General features: G+C 34.2%; 1 protein-coding gene across 1 annotated transcript; it reads left to right on the top strand.

Moving 5' to 3' along the window:
* Nucleotides 1-15,381: 15,381 nt before the first annotated feature.
* LOC136417700 (odorant receptor 67a-like) lies at nucleotides 15,382-17,019 on the top strand. Its single transcript, XM_066403519.1, has 8 exons — nucleotides 15,382-15,387; nucleotides 15,467-15,826; nucleotides 15,878-16,084; nucleotides 16,153-16,376; nucleotides 16,431-16,530; nucleotides 16,584-16,688; nucleotides 16,743-16,898; nucleotides 16,964-17,019. Exons 1-8 carry the CDS (start codon nucleotides 15,382-15,384, stop codon nucleotides 17,006-17,008), a joined length of 1,203 nt encoding a protein of 400 aa, XP_066259616.1. The 3' UTR covers nucleotides 17,009-17,019.
* The last annotated feature ends 2,928 nt before the right edge of the window (nucleotides 17,020-19,947 follow it).

Raw genomic sequence — 19,947 nt, 5'->3', positions numbered from 1 at the left:
ACGCACGCTAACATATACAGGGTGGGCCAATGAAAACGAAACAAGGTCGATTTCTCATATTTAGCACTCAAGAAAAAAATCGCTGAGACCCGTCGATTTTTAATTCGAAGGGGAAATCATTTGCGCCCATTGGTAACCTTGCCACTTTCAACCCCTTGGCGGGGGAAGGTGCAACCTTTAAACCTTAAATGGGATTAGGGGTCAAGTGATACCTCATTTTAAAGATCATCGAATTCTCTTTTCAACGCTATCAAGTTTTTTGAATTTGATGTAGTAGTTTTCGAGAAATCACGTTAATAAGAAATCGATCAATGAACGAATGTAACGTTTTTGTCATTTTTGTAGCTGGTACGAATTTTATGTAAAAAAGGATTTATGTGTTTTTTTAAATCACTCTTGAACCAACTTGATGCAGAGAAGCATTTAATGTTAGGTTTTTATTACTTAATAAATCTACAATCTACTTTGATATTTTTTAAAGAAAGATTTATTTTACACGTTAAAGTCTTAAAATTATTATCATTTATAAGTGTCTTGTTTACAATTTTATCAGTGAAATTTTAGTAGTTATTTCTGTTATGGAATTTCATATTTCTAACATTCTAACAAAAATAAACGAAGTAATTTTTTACCTCCCTTTGGAAGTGGATATGATGAATTATTTATCTTCAATTTATTTGCATTTAATACCTTATACGATTTTGTCTTTGACTATTTCGACTTAAAAGTAATTTTTTTTTGTTCAAAATGGTTTATTCAACTGCAAAACGAATATCGATAATTGAACTTTATTATAAAAGCGGTAGGTGCGCTAATATTACAGTGCCGTTATTTAATGACCTACATTGAGATAAGCATGTTAACCGGAAGTTCGTGATTGAAGTAGTAACCAAATTTAAGGAAACAAGATCGGTAACAAATCAGAAACAAGTTGCTGCAAATAAAATAGTGGAAAACGAAGCAATGGAAGTTGCTGTTTTGGGCCAAGTTAATATTCACACTATGTTAAGTACCAGGCAATTACAAGCAGTTTCTGGCATTTTCCCTACGAGCATCCGAAAAATTTTGAAAGCCTATAAATTTCACCCGTATAAAATTCATCTTGCGCAAGAATTAAGTGAAGATGACTTTGATAGATGTTTAGAATTTTGCGAAACAATTAGTGTACGGATAACAAATAACCCAAATTTCTTATTCAATATTTGCTTCTCAGATGATTGTTCGTTTTTTCTGAACGGTACTGTTAATCGTCTAACTGTCGGTATTAGTCTAATGAAAACTCACATTTATTTCGTGAAGTTTACACTCAACATCCGCAGAAAATAAACGTCTGCGTTGAAATGTATGGCGTTGGCCCTTTTTTTCTAACAGGAGAGATGTACTTGCAATTGTTAGAAGATACTATCGATCCCGCATTGACACAAATTATTGAACATAATGACCGTTACAATGAGAATGAGTTGACATTTCAACAAGATGGAGCACCTCCTTACTATTCTTTTGCTATTCGTCAGTACTTAAATGAAACTTTTCCTGGTAGATGAATTGGCTGAAGAGGACCAGGGGAGTGGCCCGCAAGATCACCAAATTTAAGTGCGTTAGATTTTTTTCTATGGGGTTACTTAAAAAGTAAGATTTATAAAACTCAGCTCGAGTCTCTAAATTGTTTACGTCAACGAATAATTGATGAATGTCGGAAGATTACACCTGAAATGCTTCAAAACGTCTGAGATTATTTTGAATAAAACCTCTATTTCTGTATGGAAGCAGGAAGGTAACATTTTGAACATTTCTTAAATTAGAAAGTCAGGAAAATTATAGATAAATGTTTTGAATTATTTTCCTTTTGTAAAGTTACTACTATCAGAAACTTAAATCTGTGCTCAGAAAAAATGGTTTTTCCCACAATTTTTTTAATGTAAGTTACGAATTGAAAAAACACTATTATTTGTTCAATGTTGGCTTCTTCAACATTTATAACGTGATTTCTCGTAAACTACTGCATCAAATTCAAAAAGATAGCGTTGAAAAGAGAATTCGATGATCTTTAAAATGAGTTATCACTTGACCCCTAATCCCATTTAAGGTTTAAGGGTTGCACCTTCCCCCGCCAAGGGGTTCAAAGTGGCAAAGTTGCCAATGAGCGCAAAAGATTTCCCCTTCGAAATAAAAATCGACGTGTCTCATTGATTTTTTTTTTTAATCGTAAATATGAGAATCAGCCTTGTTTCGTTTTCATTGGTCCATCCTGTGTATAGGTCCGTATGGGTATCCTCAGATGATAAACCGATGCAACGTATTTTATGACGATTTAATCCTGAGAACCCACTAAATTGTTACAAACTAAATACGATACTACGTCGGCATCGTTTCTCGCGAATCGGTGTTTATTTCAACTTGCTCTTGATGCTGAAAATATCTGTCCCGATATAGCCGAGATTATTAAAATTGATTTTTACGAAGATGATTTGCTTACAGGAACCAATACTGTTGAAAATGTAAAACAAATATATGAGTTAATTTTTAAAACCCTTCAACAAGGTTGTTTTGTTTTGAGTAAATTCTGTTCTAATAATCCGAGTATTTTAGCATACATTCCTAATAATAATCCTTTATCAAAAATTAGTGAATTTGGTAAAAATGATGCAAAAAAACTTGGCCTGATCTTGAGCCCTATTTATGACAAGTGAATGTACAAGATGAAACATAATTCAATCCAAGAAAATTGCAATACGGTTAATATTATCCGAAAGTTCTAAAATTTTTGATCCTTTGGGACTTATAAGTCCATGCGTAATTGAGGAGCAACTTATCAAAACGCATTTTCCGCCACCCGGGGCGGCATTGAGTTTGATGCGGATTTTATAACTTTATAAGTATGTATATACTATACCTACAATAGCGGACAAAAGTTTAGAAACTTTTTTATTTTTTGTAATTCATTGGAGTATATTTTTTCAGGGATCCCCTCGTATGCATAAAATTGTTGTTTATGACAAACAGAAATCTCCTATTAATTTGTTTATTGTACATACATTCCTTAATTTTTTTGATAGGCAAAAACAATTTTTTGCTCGGACAAAAGTTTACAAACTTTTTGTTTATCTTCAGTTATTGCAAAGTTTTGCACAAGTTGTGAGCGAATTATTATTATACTATAAATATGGGTAAGGCTAAATGTATATCTCGGGATTTGAAACAAAAAATTGTCCAATTATATAAAAGTGGTGAAAAATAAGTTCATATTTCAAAAAGTTTCAAAATTTGCAAAAGTGTCATCTCAAAGATTATATCTGCTTATCGTAGTGGTAATGAAAATCTTGTAACAGCGAAAAGTACAGGACGACCACGAAAAACTTTCGCTGCAGTTGATAAAGTCATAAAAAAAATCTCACAAAAAGATCCACGTAAGACCGCTTGACAAATTAACCAAGAAATTTCGGAACAATTTCATATCCAGTTGAGTGAAAGGACTGTAAGACGTCGACTATTGGTTTATTTGGAAGGGTTACTGTTAAGAAACTCCTTCTATGAAAGAAATATATTAAGGCCCGTCTTCGTTTTGCTTGGGACCACGTGAAGTGGACTTGTGAAAATTGGCGCACTGTCCTTTGAAGTGATGAGAGCCAATTTAAAATATTTGGATTAGATGGGAGACACTACGTAAGACGACCAAAAAGCAAAAGATACGACGTAAAGTACTAAGTACCAACGGTGAAACATGGAGGTGGCAGTGTTCTGTGTCTGGGGATACTTTGGTCGGTCTGGTACTGAACCAGTTATTGAGGTCAAAGGAAGAATGGACAAATTCCATCTTGGAGAATCAAATATTGCCTTTTGCGGAAAATATGAAATACCTCTTCGTTGGAGATTCCAATAAGATAATGACTTCAAACATACTTCGAAGCTTGTCAAAAATTGGTTATCAACAAAAAAGGTGGATTTAATTGACTGGCCGTCACAATCACCATATTTAAATCCTATTGAGCACTTGTGGGAAATACTAGATCGTCGTATTCGATTGAAAAATATTCGAAATAGAGCTGAACTTCTTGATACCTTAATGGACGAGTGGAAAAACATTCCTGAAGAAATGTGTGCCAAACTTATAGATTCGATACCCAGAAGATGTCAAACAGTAATTAATGCAAAAGGATATGGAAACAAATATTAATTTTTACTTTTTTTCGTAACAGAATTTTTTTGTAAATAGAAATTTCTAAACTTTTGTCCGTTCCAAAAATAAAATATTTTTCTATTTTTTTATATATTAAATTTAATAATTAAGTATATTAAACAATCAATCTTCTGAAAGGTTACCATTGTATATTAAAGGTATCACAGTAACTTGCCACTTGTTTCAACTAATTAAAAAATTAAAAAGTTTCTAAACTTTTGTCCGCCACTGTATGTACTCAGCATTTAATGCTGTACCAAAACTCATTTTAACCCACTTAAATTATGTGGAAAAAATTTTCCTCCGCATCAAACCGAATTATGTGTCTTGACATGTCCACCTCAAAAAGCATTATTTTGCAATTTTCGGTATGTTGTCATGGGAATTCCCCGAGAATTAATAAGGGATTCCCTTATTTCGATCTAACTTAAAATAAAGGGTGAACAGTTAATTCAATTGTATGAGTTTATATGTGATAAAAATAAAAAGCAATGGAAGACCATCATTGTGTAGTGGTAGGGGATGCAAATGAAGCATGTAGAAAAAACTACGAAGGAAGACAAAACGAAAAATTCAATATAACGAAAGGTAAGTTGTAAAAAAATAAAAAAACAGGATTATTGTTACTTTTTGTTTTATACTTGGATATAAAGACATTGATCCGCTTATCAACTTTCGATGTCCCTGCAATCACACGGAGGATCGTTTTAAAGGTAGAGCCATTGAAAAAAAATGTACTCGCTAAATCAAAAAAGGTAGTATTTTTCAAATCAGAGAGAAAAGAACAGGATAAAAGGTTGTCATACTTAATGAATGTAACGTTGGCAAGACGTTATCGTTTTCGTCCAAAATTAAGAAAAAATCATTCACGAAGATTTTTTATAAAGTACTTTTTGCTAGGACCGGATAAATCAAAAGTTCCTGTATGCTCAACATTTTTTCAAAAATTATTTAATTTTGGTCAAAGGCGTCTAAACACTATAGCGGAAGGAATTTTGTCGAGAAAAGGAGTTGTAGACAAAAGAGGAGATCATAAATTGAAAAAATTTGAAGATAAAAGAAGAGAGGTCTATGATTTCTTATCTAATTTAAAGGCAAGTAAAAGTTATTATAGCCGAAATAAAAGTAAAAAGATTTACCTTCCTTCTTCGCTAAATATTACCAAATTACGGTTCCTTTACAATAATAAGGCCAGTCAAGAGTTAAAAGTGAAGAAAACTTTTTTTACTACAATTTTTAAGACTAAATTTAATTTAGGATTTGGATCATCTGCTTTTGATACCTGTAGTTTTTGTTCTCGTTCTAGAAGTGATATAAAAGTTTGTGATGATGTTGTAAGAAAACAAACAATAATGGCAAATTTAACGATTCACAAAATGAGAGCCAAGGCTTTTCATTCATTGATGAGAGCTAATATCTCAGTCTTACTTTCCAAAAATGACCCTAGGCGAAGCATTTTATTTACGGCAGGTTGTTTTTTACTGTTTCTGCGTTGCCGATATACAAAGATTAAATCCAAAATTTTATGTGTGGACTAAGAATGAAGGAGGCCGTGGGACTCAGAAAATAATTTCAGCTCTGGTTGATTACTTGAAGAAATGCAACTTGGATGACATAACCACAATTCGTATGTTCGCGGATGGTTGTAGCGGTCAAAATAAGAATCAACATGTTATTCATTCCATAGCTTATGGGTTCCAAAAAGAAGCCCCTGAGTCTATTAAGGAAATAATTTTTGTTTCCCCAGTTCGAGGCCACACATATTTAACAGCAGATCGAGTGTTTGGAAGGGTTGAAGAAAAACTCAGAAAAGTTGAAGAAATTTTTGAACTGACTGATTATCACAATATCTATTGTTGTGGATATGCCTGCCACAGAATCTATAGGTCTTAAATAATTGCAATTTTTGTAAAAGTTAAAGAATAACTTTCGCTACGGGCTACCGTCTAGTGTTTTTCAGGACTTTAATGTAAGTTCTTGTTAATTTAAAGTAGTTACGCATAGAATAATTTAGAATTAAAAAACGTGTAATCTTCGGGCCCAGCATCCTCGTGATACGCCTATGAGCGTCACTAGTTCGAGAGTAACTTCTGCCAAGCGCAGGGTTTTTTCACTCATTATCCTTGGATAGTAGATGAGCCAAGTGGTGGAATTTCCAGCGGCTTCCTTGTCGGAACTAATACCATGATGCAATTACGATTACCGAAAGACACAAAAAAGGCCAAATCGTGCCTCCCGAGCGTTACGCTTTAACGGGGCCAGTAGTTATTGGCCCAATAACTACCCCATAGCCCAAGTACGCCTATGGTTGTTCTTCAGTTGATGGGATATTTAAGAATTTGCTATATGAGAAAAAGCTCTCTTGCAATCTTGCACCCCCGCGTCTTAGGACCTTGCTCTTGGTTCTCAACTACCAGCTCACGTGTCCTCTTATTCGTTACGTGCCTCCCGTAAATGAATCGGTGAAGTGGTTCTCGGAGGGCTGAACGGAAATCCCGGAAGAAGTATCTGATCCAGACTGGTTGATCTCACGACGAATCCTTCGAAAGTTCATAATCGACACGCTGTAAAACAGTGAGTCCGGGAGTGTAAGTGTTATATTCGGCAACAAAGAAGAGACACACAGGTTAGTTGTAGTTTACCTAGCATAAGAACGGCATTGTACAAATAGTTTTATGTTGTAGAGTGGCTTAGAGAAATATTTTTCTTCCTTGTAATTCGGTTAACTTCCAAAGTTTCCTAGGTTAAGCTGTAAAAGTACCGTAAGGGATTTTTAGAAAAACCTAGGTGGTACCCCTTGGCAAATACATTATAAGCGATACATTTTTTTTCTGTCATTAATAAATTCGTATACAGTAAAGAATGGCCTACGATAATTCAAGAAGCAGTAAACAAGCTTTCTTCGATTCGTTAAGAGGCGAAGGGGATGACTCCCCAAGTACCATTGAGGAAAGGGTAAGTTTGGTTGACAAGACAGGAACAAGATTAACCCGGACGACACCCGTGCCCCGCCCGCGACGGTCAAATAACCGCAAATTTCACAATAATTCATAACGACGGGCATCAGTTCGAACATTTGGGACGTCATAAAAAATAAACAACAAAAAGAACAAACAAAAGTCTATAAACGCGATTGTTTTTATTCAAATGAACGCAGCGTCATCTACAATCAGTTTGAAACTTAGACAAAAACATTAAACTTATTCTTTTGTTAACTTTAAAGATTGTTTGAGTGCGGAATTTCTTCAGCAGATGGCGAGCACCGCAAAGGCTAATTACCATAGATTCCGGGCAAAAACCGGCATATTTTCTAAACGAATGGAGATGTTGAGATGAAATTTTCAGGATATAAGTAAAATTTCATGCTTTTATTAACAAAAATGCCAAACATATATTTTTCCACTTGATATTTGCAAGAAATTTACAAAAATTTGAGATCTAATAATAAATTGCCCTCTAAGGGTATTCTCATGAACTAAAATGGATTGTCTGACACATCCTTGAATAGAGCAAAAAAACGCTCTTTCTAACGAGTCACCACTTGTTTAAATCCTATGATCCGTTCCCGAGATATTCAAGTTTTTATCTGGCAACATTCGCAGCACCCTCTACAGAAGACTTGCAAATGTATTAAAAAAAATCATATACAAAAACTATGCAAAAACTTTTCATTAGTAAAAATGTGACATTTTCGGTACTCCTTTTTGCTCCATTTTCTTCAGTTATTTGATATATTTACGTCCACTATATGAGATACGCCACCTAGCGGTGGAATTAGGAGTAAAAAAAATATTTCAGTATTTTCTCTTGGTGACTTTTGTTATACCACTTTTCGTTTCAAAGCTTCATCTCCGGTAGTTTTAGAAATACAGCCGGCGTCCTCTGTTAACGGGACACCCGGTACAAGATAACTGCTCACTCAATAATTATCGCGTATTGGTTCCCGCATGTATTTATAACATATGTCTTTGGTATTTGGTATATGGGTAACTTTAGAAGTATTCTCCATTTCTTTGTATTTAGTATATCGTTTTTATTAACAGAGAAAAGAAAGAATGAAAAGACAGACTAGCGAATTCACTACCCCACGACCGCTCTTCTTCCCATCAATCTATTAACTGTCTGTTCTTTGTCCCTGTGTCTTAACTTTCCCAGTTCTGGTGAGTCCTTCAGAACCGTAGGAAAAGTACCTGCTAGTCCCTATTACAAAAGAACCAATAGTTTAGTGTCACCCAAATAATTAGCACACATGGCCACTTAAGCGCGTCGTGGCACTAGTGACCTCGTTCGACAGTGCTTTGCCTTTAGATAGCCCTGTCAGCCTGCCCTTCATCTTATTGTCTATCCTACTGCTACTTTTACAAAACTTAAAAACTAATAAATCTCCGACATATACAGGGTGATTCGTAACGCAACCGACACAGAACAGATGCGTGTAGAAGACCTCAAAACATGTCGATTTTTTATATGAAAGTTTTTTGTGAGGCCTGCGGTTACTGAGATATTGGCTTCAGAAAATGAATAAAAAAATTTGAAAAAATTCTGTATTTCAGGAAAGGCTTAACCTAGAATAACCATATTTGGGAAATATTTTTGTTTTATTGACGTCTTTATTTGTTAAAAATTTGAAGTGGCTGAAAGCTCAATAAGGGGTGGTTTAGGGGTTGGTCACCCTTAAAATTATATGAATCTTTTTAACCCTAACCAAATTAACAACTAAGGTTTATCAATATGATAGTAAATTTAATTTAATATCTTTTCGTACTCTTGCACATTTTTCGAGAAATTATTCGTTATTGAGAAAAAAAATGTTTTGTGATTTGGTGTCAAAACTAATCAAATCGAGCAGAAGGGTGCATCTGTGTGTAAGAGAAAATGGTAGCCATTTTGAACAATATATTTAGTGTTTATTTTATTTTAGTAATACAGTGCAATCTCTTTAATCCGAACGGCGAAATCATGAGTTACAGTCCGAACGCTACCTCGATAATTTGAACGTTAATCAGAAAAGAGTTGCTGGTTGTCACCGCTTGAATTACGCCACCACCGTTGGTAATGTGGGACTCCCGTTGCCCCATCGGGGAGTCCCTTCGCTCCGTTTTAAGTTAAACCTTTGAATATAAAGATCATTGTGTTTAGCGTCCCTAATGTGTGTGTGCGGATAGTAAGAGATCCGGTTTGGGCTTGCTTCCCAGAAAAATGTCAAAAAGAAAGCACGTAACACTCGATTTAAAAAAAAAAATTGAAGTGTTAAAAGATATAGATGCCGGTGCAAGCTATTCAAACATTACATCTAAATATGGCATCGGAAAAGCTACTGTGGCTGATATTAAAAAAAAACAAAAACAAAATCCTGGCATACCTCCATGAAAATGATTTTGGACCTTCAAATAGAAAAACTTTAAAGTTCAGTTCAAATCCTAGAGTTGAAAAGGCTATATTTACGTGGTTTATGCAGGAAAGAACCAAAGGTAAATTCTTATACATATTCCATATTTTTGATACAGGTTGTAGGAATTCCTTTTGTTTTTCTAGGTTCTCCAATTTCTTGAGAAATTCTTCGCGCGAAAGCTCAGTTTTTCTATAAAGAAATTACACAAAAAGATGATTTTAAAGCAAGTTCTGATTGGCTTCATAAATTTAAGACTATATTTGGTATTCGCCAGTTAAGCATTTGTGGAGAATCACTATCTAGCGGCTATGACGCTGTCGTGCCATTCATGGAAAAACTTATACAATTGATAAAGGAAAAAAATTTGGTTCCGCATCAAATTTATAATGCTGATGAAAGCGGACTTTTTTGGAGGGTTTTACCAAAAAAAACCTTAGCCCATTTCAAAGAAAAATCTGCCCCCGGACGAAAAGTAAACAAAGAACGGATCACTTTTATGCCTTGTTCCAATGCATCTGGATTTCACAAATTAAAGTTATTGGTTCTAAATAAGAGTGTGAAACCCCGTGCGTTTAGAAACGTTGAAGTTCCCGTTTGTTATAAAGGACAACGGAGATCTTGGGTAACTAAAGATATTTTTACTGAGTGGTTTCACAATAAGTTTGTACCTGTTAGTACTTGTTAGACGTACAATGAAGAAACTCAATCTTAGTCCAGAAGCAATTTTAATTTTGGACAATGCACCTGGGCATCCCACTCAGTTGTCTAGCAACGATAATCAAATTTTTGCATTTTTTCTTCCTCCAAATTGTACACCGTTGATACAGCCAATGGACCAACACGTTATACAAGCAATAAAATTGTTCTATCGCAAAAAGTTGCTGAAAAAAATTGTCGACTCTGATTGTGATATATCAGAATCACTCAAAAGTATAAATCTGTAGGACGTTGTTTTCTCTTTGGACGAAGCATGGAGATATGTGAGTGTTAACTTAATACAAAAATCATGGAGTAAGATATTACCGCATGAAGTAAATGCTTGTGACAGTGACGAGGAAGATGAAATTCCATTAGCTAGGTTAGCTAGACAAATCACTGAGCCCAATGTCACAGAGTTGAATAACGAACTAAAAGAGATTGTGGATTTGGGAAGAAAGATTGACCAAAACTTAACTAAAGAAGAGATGAAAGAGTGGGTAGTACACGACAAAGCACTCAGCGATGAATTGATTGAGGCTGATATCATTTAAGAAATAGATGAAGATTCCCATTCTGATAGTGACTCTGATGATGTTTCGGAAATTCCACGTTTGGTGACAAGTACTGATGCAGTGTCAGCTTTTAACACTTGTATTGCTTGGGCAAAACAAAATAATGTTCCTGAACATCGAAAGATTTTTCTGCAGGAACTGTTAGTTCAAGCGCAAGATGTCGCATTTAAAAATAAAAAACAGACTCAAATAACACATTTTTTTATCAGCACGTCAAATAAAAAATAATTCTTAATTACTTTTCGTTGATATTCATTTAGGTATATGTCAGTACGTAAATACATACAATACATATTTGATCATTTTTAAATTTTTGAGAAAATTATTTTGAGTTGTATGTGTCATATAATGTATAAACGTAATATATGTACATAAGTGCTAGCGTTAGGATTTATGTATATCTTGTTAAGATCGGATTAATACATGTCTTGAAAATATGCATTTTTATTCTGTGTTCGTTAATCCGAACCATTCGATAGTCCGAATCAGGCTTGGCAATGTGGTGTTCGGATTAAAGAGGTTGCACTGTAATTTGTTTCAAATATCGTTAAACTTTGAATAAATTTGATTTAATATTTATTAATAATGAGACCACGTGTTAGTTATCGTTTGCAAAATCTTTCTAAATAAAAATATTGACGAGCTATGATTAAGTTCATAGTTTACTATTATAAAAGTACTGTTTTGTTCGATTTGATTAGTTTTGACACTAAATTGGAGCACGGCCTTTTAGTTTTTGAGGAATATAATTTCGTTATGCTCGATTTGATTAGTTTTGACACCAAATCACAAAACATTTCTTTTCTCAATAACGAATGACTTCTCGAAAAATGTGCAAGAGTACAAAAAGATATTAAAGTAAATTTACTATCATATTGATAAACCTTAGTTGTTAATTTGGTTAGGGTTAAAAAGATTCATATAATTTTAAGGGTGACCAACCCCTAAACCACCCCTTATTGAGCTTTCAGCCACTTCAAATTTTTAACAAATAAAGACGTCAATAAAACAAAAATATTTCCCAAATATGGTTATTCTAGGTTAAGCCTTTCCTGAAATACAGAATTTTTTCAAATTTTTTTATTCATTTTCTGAAGCCAATATCTCAGTAACCGCAGGCCTCACAAAAAACTTTCATATAAAAAATCGACATGTTTTGAGGTCTTCTACACGCATCTGTTCTGTATCGGTTGCGTTGCGGATCACCCTGTATAATTCCAGGCCTCGAGATCCAAGACACTCGAATATTCCTGAATACTGTCGTGCAACGCCTAAACGTCCAGATTACGATTGGAGAGCTTTCGCATGACCATTGGATATTATTTGTATGTAATAGTTTTGAAACACCCTGTAAAATAAGTTATTTTACTTACATGGCTACAAACTATTTTATGTTTTTCTCGCCTTATTAAAATTACTCAGGGAGGCATAAGGTATGTTGTTGATGTTTAGAGTAAAGTCAACTTCTGCTGATCTTCGTGCTTATTTATTATCCTTTGATAGTACATCTATTAGCACTATTACTATTGAGCGACATGCATGGTATGCATACACTTATTTTTTATTTAAAAATTCGTGTAGGTAACGTATTTATCATGTATTAGAGACCATATGTCGTGTCTCAACATATTCCTACCCTTACTGCATTATCAATTATGTCATAATGAGCATCACGTATGAATACGTAGCCTGAAGTATCTAAAAATTAGTGATTTCCATGGGGATCGTAGTTACATCAATGAGATTAGTAGATGCAAACTTACAGAGATAAAGGACTGTATCGACATCACACCAAATGGACCAATCGTGAAAACAAGAGGTTTCTGAACTCTCGTGATAAACATCAAAATCATGCATTTGATTTTAGGAGTCTCGTCTGGCCAATTACTTTCCCAGATTGAATGAGTCAATTTCTGACTCTAAAATTTAATAAGAACGGAGGCTTTTGTGAATCCCTGATAACAGGTACTTACAAGAATAAAGAGTTCATCGGCATTGTAATAATACAAACAAAGCCTTATCAGTATGCTTATCGAAAACGTAGATATAGATGCGATTAACAGTAATGTGATTTCGTTCTAATTAAAAGATAAAGTTAAAGAATATTGCAACTAGAAGAAAAGTTACCAACCCCTGAGACTTGCGTTAAGGCCGTGGCAATTTGAAATGAGCTCATAATAAAATCAAACACCATAGGATAGCCCATGTTGTTGTTGTAGATGTTAACATATCTGAAAATATGGAAATCACCTAAAAGTGGGTTATAGCATGTGTTTGTGACTCACTGAATAATATTATCGTGTCTCACAATGAGGTGTTTAAAAAATAAAAAAGCAGCCGTTTCCTCGTCCTCAATGGCATTCAAAGTTTGATATTTCCATTTAAAATTCTGAAAATTCCTGAGCAAATGGTCTAGCTTTTTTAGCTGCCTGCAGGGATAGAGAATTAAACTGATCATGAGGATATCGATGACTATTAAATTATTAGTCCCCAATATACCAGCTATACACTGAAAAGTATACGCCTTCTAAAACTGATAATATTTGATTTGTCCGTAGGTCATGTAACTTAATAGACCTTATAGTGCTCTTGTACATCAAAAGGAAACCAAGAGGATAGAGGCAATTCTCTTATAATTTTAGTCGAATTACTATATGTTTCTTCAACGGGTCCAACTATAATAGCTTTTGTGAAGTATATGAAACACACGATAATCAAGAAGTAAATGTAAATTTCACATTTCCAATTCGCGTTTTCAATGTTTTCTTTATCGAGTTTCTGAATCTTGAATTTTGGAATATTATATGATGAAAACTAAACCATTGCTAACTCTACCAATTCATCATCAATAAGGTCTCCCTTCATTTCATCTTCAATAATTGTCTTGATCGTTTTCTTGAAGCTGGGACTTATTCGTGTTATCAATCGCCTACAGAAAATAATGGTGTATATCAAGGTAATACATAGATTCAAAGACATCAGATCTTTTCTAATGGGATCTTCGTTCAGGATGAAATATAATTCTATGTATGCCGTGACTATGAATACGGCCCAATAAACAAGTATTATGTTGGAATAGACGTCATAAGCGCTTCGCATTTTCTTGCTTTCTGGAAACGTGAACTCCGACGGTAAAACTCCCAACATAAAGCACCCTTTTACGGCTATTCTCAAGTTTTCGCATTTGGGGTATATCTAGAAAAAGTATTTGGTATAGGGAATTAATATCTAAAGAGATATTTTATAATTAACGGGATTTTGAAGGTTGACTTACGATCATGTTTTTCGATAGCTGTAGCTGTGGCTATCACTCGGCAGATGCAAATATATAGCTGCCCGCAAAGTGCGGCACTGAGGTAAGTTAACTGCAGCGCAAATTACAAAGGTTATATAATATTGTATTGTATACAGCGTGTCCGTTATTCGCGTCTAAAACGAATTCAATGTTAGTTTTAAATGTTCGGAATGGTAGGTAAGGCAGATAACCTGTTCTTGCAATGCGGCTAAACTATTAGTAATTATAGACTAAAGTTATAATAGAGTCATGAAATAGTAACTAGACACTTAAATACAAATGTAATTGGTATATAATTATACATATGCAAGTATTAAAATTTTACTAAATAAGAGGACGATACTACAATGTATCATCGTCAGATTATTATACAGTATGTCTCAAATAACTGTTGCCTTATCAATGAATAATTTTCTCAAGTTCCGAAATTTTTAAAAGGACACAAATTCGATAAGAAACCGTTAAGTGCCTAGCCTAAGATTCTGAGTAATCTCTTGCGAAGAACATTATGGAGGATGTATTTTTTTAATTTCAAGTAATTTCCCCAAAAAGTTGGAAAAAAACAGTATAGTCCAATAACCACAGAGGAGCCGTTGTTCTAGACGAGTTCGGAAAAAGCTACCACTTTGGTATCCCCCTAAATAAAATTGGTGGAAGGAGGGGTATTTAGGAGTTCTCTGGAACTTTTATACCTGTAGGACTCCATGCACAGTCTCGTAGGTAGGCACCAGTTGGAGGCGCCCTCTGGGTGAGAGTCTTTTCTTCAGGAAGAAAACCATATTATGCAAGCGCATAAGTTAAAGTAAAGGTAAAGTGCATAAATTGCTGGGGAAAGTTTTGGTTTTTGTTGCAAATGAAATTATCGTTTCATTGCAGCATTTACCAACATTCCAATCAGATTCCATCAACGTACATTAGTACCCATTGTTTCATGTGTCTTTATCATTTAGCTACCAAATAGCATATGGTAGAGATTGTTGCAACCGATCCTTGAATTCTATTAACATAGAAAAAGCCGTTTTCAAAAAATATCTGACATTTGAATCTGTCTTACCTGTCATTCCGAGCATTTAAAACTAACACTGAATTCCTTTAAAACGCAAATAATAGACACGCTGTATACAATACAATATTATATAACCTTTGTAATTTGCGCTGCAGTTAACTTACCTCAGTGCCGCACTTTGCGGGCAGCTATATATTTGCATCTGCCGAGTGATAGCCACAGCTACAGCTATCGAAAAACATGATCGTAAGTCAACCTTCAAAATCCCGTTAATTATAAAATATCTCTTTAGATATTAATTCCCTATACCAAATACTTTTTCTAGATATACCCCAAATGCGAAAACTTGAGAATAGCCGTAAAAGGGTGCTTTATGTTGGGAGTTTTACCGTCGGAGTTCACGTTTCCAGAAAGCAAGAAAATGCGAAGCGCTTATGACGTCTATTCCAACATAATACTTGTTTATTGGGCCGTATTCATAGTCACGGCATACATAGAATTATATTTCATCCTGAACGAAGATCCCATTAGAAAAGATCTGATGTCTTTGAATCTATGTATTACCTTGATATACACCATTATTTTCTGTAGGCGATTGATAACACGAATAAGTCCCAGCTTCAAGAAAACGATCAAGACAATTATTGAAGATGAAATGAAGGAAAACCTTATTGATGATGAATTGGTAGAGTTAGCAATGTTTTAGTTTTCATAACATAATATTCCAAAATTCAAGATTCAGAAACTCGATAAAGAAAACATTGAAAACGCGAATTGGAAATGTGAAATTTACATTTACTTCTTGATTATCGTGTGTTTCATATACTTCACAAAAGCTATTATAGTTGGACCCGTTGAAGAAACATATAGTAATTCGACTAAAATTATAAGAGAATTGCCTCTATCCTCTTGGTTTCCTTTTGATGTACAAGAGCACTATAAGGTCTATTAAGTTACATGACCTACGGACAAATCAAATATTATCAGTTTTAGAAGGCGTATACTTTTCAGTGTATAGCTGGTATATTGGGGACTAATAATTTAATAGTCATCGATATCCTCATGATCAGTTTAATTCTCTATCCCTGCAGGCAGCTAAAAAAGCTAGACCATTTGCTCAGGAATTTTCAGAATTTTAAATGGAAATATCAAACTTTGAATGCCATTGAGGACGAGGAAACGGCTGCTTTTTTATTTTTTAAACACCTCATTGTGAGACACGATAATATTATTCAGTGAGTCACAAACACATGCTATAACCCACTTTTAGGTGATTTCCATATTTTCAGATATGTTAACATCTACAACAACAACATGGGCTATCCTATGGTGTTTGATTTTATTATGAGCTCATTTCAAATTGCCACGGCCTTAACGCAAGTCTCAGGGGTTGGTAACTTTTCTTCTAGTTGCAATATTCTTTAACTTTATCTTTTAATTAGAACGAAATCACATTACTGTTAATCGCATCTATATCTACGTTTTCGATAAGCATACTGATAAGGCTTTGTTTGTATTATTACAATGCCGATGAACTCTTTATTCTTGTAAGTACCTGTTATCAGGGATTCACAAAAGCCTCCGTTCTTATTAAATTTTAGAGTCAGAAATTGACTCATTCAATCTGGGAAAGTAATTGGCCAGACGAGACTCCTAAAATCAAATGCATGATTTTGATGTTTATCACGAGAGTTCAGAAACCTCTTGTTTTCACGATTGGTCCATTTGGTGTGATGTCGATACAGTCCTTTATCTCTGTAAGTTTGCATCTACTAATCTCATTGATGTAACTACGATCCCCATGGAAATCACTAATTTTTAGATACTTCAGGCTACGTATTCATACGTGATGCTCATTATGACATAATTGATAATGCAGTAAGGGTAGGAATATGTTGAGACACGACATATGGTCTCTAATACATGATAAATACGTTACCTACACGAATTTTTAAATAAAAAATAAGTGTATGCATACCATGCATGTCGCTCAATAGTAATAGTGCTAATAGATGTACTATCAAAGGATAATAAATAAGCACGAAGATCAGCAGAAGTTGACTTTACTCTAAACATCAACAACATACCTTATGCCTCCCTGAGTAATTTTAATAAGGCGAGAAAAACATAAAATAGTTTGTAGCCATGTAAGTAAAATAACTTATTTTACAGGGTGTTTCAAAACTATTACATACAAATAATATCCAATGGTCATGCGAAAGCTCTCCAATCGTAATCTGGACGTTTAGGCGTTGCACGACAGTATTCAGGAATATTCGAGTGTCTTGGATCTCGAGGCCTGGAATTATACAGGGTGATCCGCAACGCAACCGATACAGAACAGATGCGTGTAGAAGACCTCAAAACATGTCGATTTTTTATATGAAAGTTTTTTGTGAGGCCTGCGGTTACTGAGATATTGGCTTCAGAAAATGAATAAAAAAATTTGAAAAAATTCTGTATTTCAGGAAAGGCTTAACCTAGAATAACCATATTTGGGAAATATTTTTGTTTTATTGACGTCTTTATTTGTTAAAAATTTGAAGTGGCTGAAAGCTCAATAAGGGGTGGTTTAGGGGTTGGTCACCCTTAAAATTATATGAATCTTTTTAACCCTAACCAAATTAACAACTAAGGTTTATCAATATGATAGTAAATTTACTTTAATATCTTTTTGTACTCTTGCACATTTTTCGAGAAGTCATTCGTTATTGAGAAAAGAAATGTTTTGTGATTTGGTGTCAAAACTAATCAAATCGAGCATAACGAAATTATATTCCTCAAAAACTAAAAGGCCGTGCTCCAATTTAGTGTCAAAACTAATCAAATCGAACAAAACAGTACTTTTATAATAGTAAACTATGAACTTAATCATAGCTCGTCAATATTTTTATTTAGAAAGATTTTGCAAACGATAACTAACACGTGGTCTCATTATTAATAAATATTAAATCAAATTTATTCAAAGTTTAACGATATTTGAAACAAATTACAGTGCAACCTCTTTAATCCGAACACCACATTGCCAAGCCTGATTCGGACTATCGAATGGTTCGGATTAACGAACACAGAATAAAAATGCATATTTTCAAGACATGTATTAATCCGATCTTAACAAGATATACATAAATCCTAACGCTAGCACTTATGTACATATATTACGTTTATACATTATATGACACATACAACTCAAAATAATTTTCTCAAAAATTTAAAAATGATCAAATATGTATTGTATGTATTTACGTACTGACATATACCTAAATGAATATCAACGAAAAGTAATTAAGAATTATTTTTTATTTGACGTGCTGATAAAAAAATGTGTTATTTGAGTCTGTTTTTTATTTTTAAATGCGACATCTTGCGCTTGAACTAACAGTTCCTGCAGAAAAATCTTTCGATGTTCAGGAACATTATTTTGTTTTGCCCAAGCAATACAAGTGTTAAAAGCTGACACTGCATCAGTACTTGTCACCAAACGTGGAATTTCCGAAACATCATCAGAGTCACTATCAGAATGGGAATCTTCATCTATTTCTTAAATGATATCAGCCTCAATCAATTCATCGCTGAGTGCTTTGTCGTGTACTACCCACTCTTTCATCTCTTCTTTAGTTAAGTTTTGGTCAATCTTTCTTCCCAAATCCACAATCTCTTTTAGTTCGTTATTCAACTCTGTGACATTGGGCTCAGTGATTTGTCTAGCTAACCTAGCTAATGGAATTTCATCTTCCTCGTCACTGTCACAAGCATTTACTTCATGCGGTAATATCTTACTCCATGATTTTTGTATTAAGTTAACACTCACATATCTCCATGCTTCGTCCAAAGAGAAAACAACGTCCTACAGATTTATACTTTTGAGTGATTCTGATATATCACAATCAGAGTCGACAATTTTTTTCAGCAACTTTTTGCGATAGAACAATTTTATTGCTTGTATAACGTGTTGGTCCATTGGCTGTATCAACGGTGTACAATTTGGAGGAAGAAAAAATGCAAAAATTTGATTATCGTTGCTAGACAACTGAGTGGGATGCCCAGGTGCATTGTCCAAAATTAAAATTGCTTCTGGACTAAGATTGAGTTTCTTCATTGTACGTCTAACAAGTACTAACAGGTACAAACTTATTGTGAAACCACTCAGTAAAAATATCTTTAGTTACCCAAGATCTCCGTTGTCCTTTATAACAAACGGGAACTTCAACGTTTCTAAACGCACGGGGTTTCACACTCTTATTTAGAACCAATAACTTTAATTTGTGAAATCCAGATGCATTGGAACAAGGCATAAAAGTGATCCGTTCTTTGTTTACTTTTCGTCCGGGGGCAGATTTTTCTTTGAAATGGGCTAAGGTTTTTTTTGGTAAAACCCTCCAAAAAAGTCCGCTTTCATCAGCATTATAAATTTGATGCGGAACCAAATTTTTTTCCTTTATCAATTGTATAAGTTTTTCCATGAATGGCACGACAGCGTCATAGCCGCTAGATAGTGATTCTCCACAAATGCTTAACTGGCGAATACCAAATATAGTCTTAAATTTATGAAGCCAATCAGAACTTGCTTTAAAATCATCTTTTTGTGTAATTTCTTTATAGAAAAACTGAGCTTTCGCGCGAAGAATTTCTCAAGAAATTGGAGAACCTAGAAAAACAAAAGGAATTCCTACAACCTGTATCAAAAATATGGAATATGTATAAGAATTTACCTTTGGTTCTTTCCTGCATAAACCACGTAAATATAGCCTTTTCAACTCTAGGATTTGAACTGAACTTTAAAGTTTTTCTATTTGAAGGTCCAAA

Source organism: Euwallacea similis, chromosome 29, assembly GCF_039881205.1.
Source record: "Euwallacea similis isolate ESF13 chromosome 29, ESF131.1, whole genome shotgun sequence".
Taxonomy (NCBI): Eukaryota; Metazoa; Arthropoda; class Insecta; order Coleoptera; family Curculionidae; genus Euwallacea; species Euwallacea similis.
Note: the sequence above shows the minus strand (reverse complement) of the source record. Positions and strands in the feature narration are given on the sequence as shown.